General features: G+C 39.2%; 1 protein-coding gene across 1 annotated transcript; it reads right to left on the bottom strand.

Moving 5' to 3' along the window:
• Nucleotides 1-1,021: 1,021 nt before the first annotated feature.
• On the bottom strand, nucleotides 1,022-3,597 carry LOC110496466 (mediator of RNA polymerase II transcription subunit 10). Its single transcript, XM_021572393.3, has 4 exons — nucleotides 3,344-3,597; nucleotides 2,767-2,850; nucleotides 2,049-2,151; nucleotides 1,022-1,786 (listed from the first exon to the last, which is right to left on the bottom strand). Exons 1-4 carry the CDS (start codon nucleotides 3,463-3,465, stop codon nucleotides 1,691-1,693), a joined length of 405 nt encoding a protein of 134 aa, XP_021428068.1. The 5' UTR covers nucleotides 3,466-3,597; the 3' UTR covers nucleotides 1,022-1,690.
• Between the last annotated feature and the right edge of the window lie 1,250 nt (nucleotides 3,598-4,847).

Below are 4,847 nucleotides of genomic sequence, written 5' to 3' on the forward strand. Positions count from 1 at the left end.
TAGGGGAGGAAGAGAGATGAGGAAAAAGAGAAGGAAGATAAGGAGAAAAAAAAGCACTGAGAATAGTGTCTGTTTGATGACATCAGCCACCTACCTGTACCCTGCACACACATATGACGTCACCCGTTTCCCCTGAGGACAGGTTGCATTGTCACGTCTGTGCGTCACTAAAGAGCACTGAGGGCTCTGTCATTAACGCGCCAATTACTAAGCAACCAGTCATCCAGGGAGCACACACACCTGCATTGTGGAGAACCTAAGCGGAATTAATCAACTGCGACCTCAGGGCATTGTGAAGGTTGATGGCAGTCTCATCGGCTGAGAAGTCGGTACCTGCAGTGCCTTCAGAAAGTATTCACACCACTTGACATTATCCACATTTTGTTGCTACAGCCTGAATTGAAAATTGATTCAATTGAGATTGTGTCACTGGTTTACACACAATACCCCATAACGTCAAAGTGGATTCATGTGTTTGTTTTTTTATTAATTCAAAATTTAAAGCTGAAATGTTTTGAGTCAATAAGTATTCAACCCCTTTGTTATGGCAAGCCTAAATAAGCTCAGGAGTAAAAATGTGCTTAAGTCACATAATAAGTTGCATGGACTCACCGTGTGTGCAATAATAGTTCAACATGATTTTTGAATGACTACCTCATCTCTGTACCTCACACATACTATTATCTGTAAGATCCCTCAGTCAAGCAGTGAATTTCTAACAGATTCAACCACAAAGACCAAAGAGGTTTTCCAAAGCCTCGCAAAGGGCACCTATTGGTAGGTGGGTAAAAAAAAAAAAAAAAAACATTGAATATCTGTTGGTTAAAAATATTTTCTTCCATTTCCTTCTTTAATACCCACTGAACACAACCTCTTATAATGTAATGTCCATAGTGATTGACCTTTGGGTGAAAGAATGGGACATTGAGGCCTTTACCACTTATACATGTTATAAATCAAGTTCCTGCTTATGAATTGTAGTCTACAAGGCGCTAACATGGGAGTAAATACCACACTAATCTTCCAATCACAATACCATTTATTTGCAATATAAAACAAAAAGCAAAACAAACAAGATTCAATCAAAACACAAAATGTGTGTTGTAAACCTCTGATCTAGTTTGTTGATCATGTACAAGATACATTTAGATACTTGAGCTTGATACAAAACAGAGTCCCAGTCCAGATCTTCAGTGTTGTACAATGATCTTTAGTCTTTACAAAAAAGGTTCTGTATAAGTAGAAACATTATATACATGTTCTAGGTGGGATCTCACACAGCAGGAGGAAACAGTAAGCCAGATATCACATTCTGAGTAAATGACATTTCCAGTACAACAAAAAGATAGTCAAAAAGGCAATAGGTTCTTGGCTGCCAGTTCTTACTATCCAATCCTCAGCTCATTTGTGATGATTTTTTTTTTTTTTTGTCCACAATATTTTGTACTCTTCCATGGAAAATTCCTGCCACATTACTCTCCACACATCAAATAATTTCTCCTCCAACTACATCTACAGCTGTCTCATTATCTCAGACTAGGTGATTTCTCAATGTCAACAACCCACTTTCCCATTAATAAACCCTGAATATGAATACACGTCATCTGGCTGACTCATCGATCCTGCCCTGTGAAACCTCACTGTGGCTTTGAGTAGGGGGTTAGGGGTCAGGGTTAAAGTTCTGGGGTCACTATGATGGGGGGTCATCTCCATGGATAGCTTTGTACTTGGTCATCTCCTCTGGAAAAACCTTGCCCAGCTCAGAGATCAGCAGGCTCTTAAACTTCTGCAACCAGAGACAGAACAGAGGGGTCAGAGTTTGAAGCTAAAGTTTATTTACTGTTATTTAGTAAGAACCATTATGGCCTTAATGGTAATAAGACAATATAAGAGGATTATATATTCTTATGACAAGTCTTACAATCCATTATAATCCTAAGGCATTATACCAACAGACTGAGTAAAGTGTAACCATGACTACTTTCCATTAAGTAACTTCTTGAATCTATTTCCATGTCTTTATTAGGCTTGAATCTACTCCCACTTACCGTCATGGTGTCAATCTTGCCTTTAACCTGCTCGTTCTTGGCCAGGGCCCTTTCCAGACACTCCTTAGTGTACAGCTGGGGGTTACGACCCTGGTCTATGTATCTGACAACATAACATTACAAAACATTACATTGGTTTAGTTAGGCTGAGGGTTTGTGGCCAAGTGGAAGTCTGAGGGTGAGAAAGGGCTGGTATAAGGGTGACTTTCCTTCTATTAAGCTCACCACAGTCTTGAGTAGCCATCGTTACAAATCTCATCTCGTTGACTCGACTATTTGAATGGGAGCGCTGGCATCCAACACTCGCATTTGACTGGCTCTGCAAATAAATTACTACTCAGTTTCCCCTCAAGAGAGGCAATTCCTTGTTTTGTCTGTGTCCCTTTTCCTACCCTGTCAGACAAAGTCTTATAGCTTATGCACCATTTGTTGAGTATCGTATGAATGCATGCTCGCCTGATGCAAGCCAGATTTATTTTCAGAAACAATCTGTTTCCTGCTCCAGTGTCACCCATACAAACTATGTGATTGGTTTGAAATGGCGCATAACTAGTTTCCATCTCGACTCCACCGTACTCTCCACCCATTTTTATCTTATTCATGAGGTGAACTTTCCCAGGCTTTCAAAAGTTACATGAGAAGCCTGGGCTTCCAAGGCTCACAAACTAGAGCTAGAAATGGCAGGTGTATGTACAAGTTGGTAGGTACATCTACTCACTCAAATGCCTCGAGAGGAACGTTGATCTCGTGTAGCTGCTGGCGACATTTCTCAATGTCCTGCAGTCCCGTGATCATGTAGTTTCTGAAAGGCACAGAATCAAGGAGAGACATTTCAACAACTAACGTTAGCAGGCAAAATCTACAACTACCATACAACTAACTACCTCAACATTACTGATAGTCAGCAATTAAATCAGGTCATTAATATATGTTAAATATGTTATACCATTCTGTGTGTCTATAACATTTATTGACTGTACTAGCTAGCTAGCTCGCTATGTGGAAGCTAGTTAGCATTGACTAACCAGTTTGCCTTTTTTACACAACTGTGGTGTATTGATTTTTTATTTTTTATTTATTTTACCTTTATTTAACCAGGCAAGTCAGTTAAGAACAAATTCTTATTTTCAATGACGGCCTGGGAACAGTGGGTTAACTGCCTGTTCAGGGTTCAGGCTACCCTGCCGCCCCGTGTATTGATAACGGGGAGTTGGCAGTCACATATTTAAGTGGCTAGCTATGATGGCTAGTAATACTAGAAACACCTAGCTAGCTAGCCAACTGGCAAAACTTACAGTTTTTGGTTGAGTCCTGTTTGACTGCTAGGTTGGAAGTCGCTAACGATGATTCCCATTTGTCGAATATTTTCAACAAACTTTTCGAGATGCTCCTCGAGGTTATCGAATTTCTCAGCCATGTCTCAAACCAAATGTCTTATCTATGTCTTCAGTTCTCATAAACATGAAATGTAAAAAGACAAACAAAGCCTTTTATCAATTCATCACAATTTCAGTCCCTATCCAGACTCCCATAGTGCTGCACTGCTTTTTCGAAGGGTAAGAACCAATCATTGGCGAATGTGTAGTTGCCGTAGCGACAGCTTGCCGTATGCAGCTCCAGATTGCTGCAAAGCGTCGTGCTCTGAAATAGTCAGAGACACATTGTTGCAACTTGCTATTTGTACAAGGTCTTATTACTCGTAACATTGATTGTTACAATGTATCATCATCACTATGCATTTTTAATACAGGTAATTTGAAGGTATGTGTTTATATTTGATGGACAGTGTTTTATAAATGTTTTCAATTCATAAAAGCAGTGCAATAAAGTAATAAAACATACAAAATATAGTAAAATACTTTGTAGGCTACTTAGGACAGCTGGTTGAATGGCACTTTGTGATATAATAACCTTACCCTAGTGTCCCACTTCACCTCACACTTGTTATGAATTCATCAATAAGACTTTGTAGAAGCTTGTAGATAACGATCCGATAACAAACTTGTTTTTAACAAATATGTGACAATAACCTTTTTACAAAACCCTCTCCATGCCTTTGGAAAATTGATTTGGGGACCTTCCAGGCTCTTGGTGAAAATCTAACTAAAGGAGTCTGCACAACTTTTACTTGATCCTGAAACACCTCTACTTTCCCAAAATTCTGCCCCCTTTCATGAATGTAGCCTCTTTTCTATCCCCCTTTATTGAACATCATGTGCTTCCTTTCTTTCCTATCTTATTATTTCCCTCTAATTCCTTCCACCGTCATCCTATGCTGTTTATTTGCTATATAGCAAATAACTTGATTCAGAGATGTTATGAACAACTAAAACAACACATGTCAATGTATTATAACAACATCTAATGAAGGAAAATACATTTGCATTGATTAAAGGTTCATTTTGTGCATTTTTATAGCTGAAAAGGTCCCTGTCCCACTATTCAAACACCATTCAGGGGAAGTGGAACAGTGCTATAAATCTGATTTCATAAAATATAACAACTGTTTACATGACTAGTTATTATATTTTAAAACACTACCAATAACTACTAATTTTAACACCAAAAGCAAGATTGTTGAATTATAACTGATAGAATGAAAGCTTTATTTTTACGGTCAGAGGGTAGTGCGTACATCCCCGGGACCGAGTTCCCAGCCATCCAGGACCTCTATCCCAGGTTGTGTCAGAGGAAGGTCCTAAAAATTGTCGGACTCCAGCCACCCAAGCCATAGACTGTTCTCTCTGCTAACGCACATGCAAGCCGTACCAATGCACCAAGTCTGAAACCAACAGGACC

Source organism: Oncorhynchus mykiss, chromosome 18 (assembly GCF_057628025.1).
Source record: "Oncorhynchus mykiss isolate SJ-2025 chromosome 18, ASM5762802v1, whole genome shotgun sequence".
Classification (NCBI taxonomy): Eukaryota; Metazoa; Chordata; class Actinopteri; order Salmoniformes; family Salmonidae; genus Oncorhynchus; species Oncorhynchus mykiss.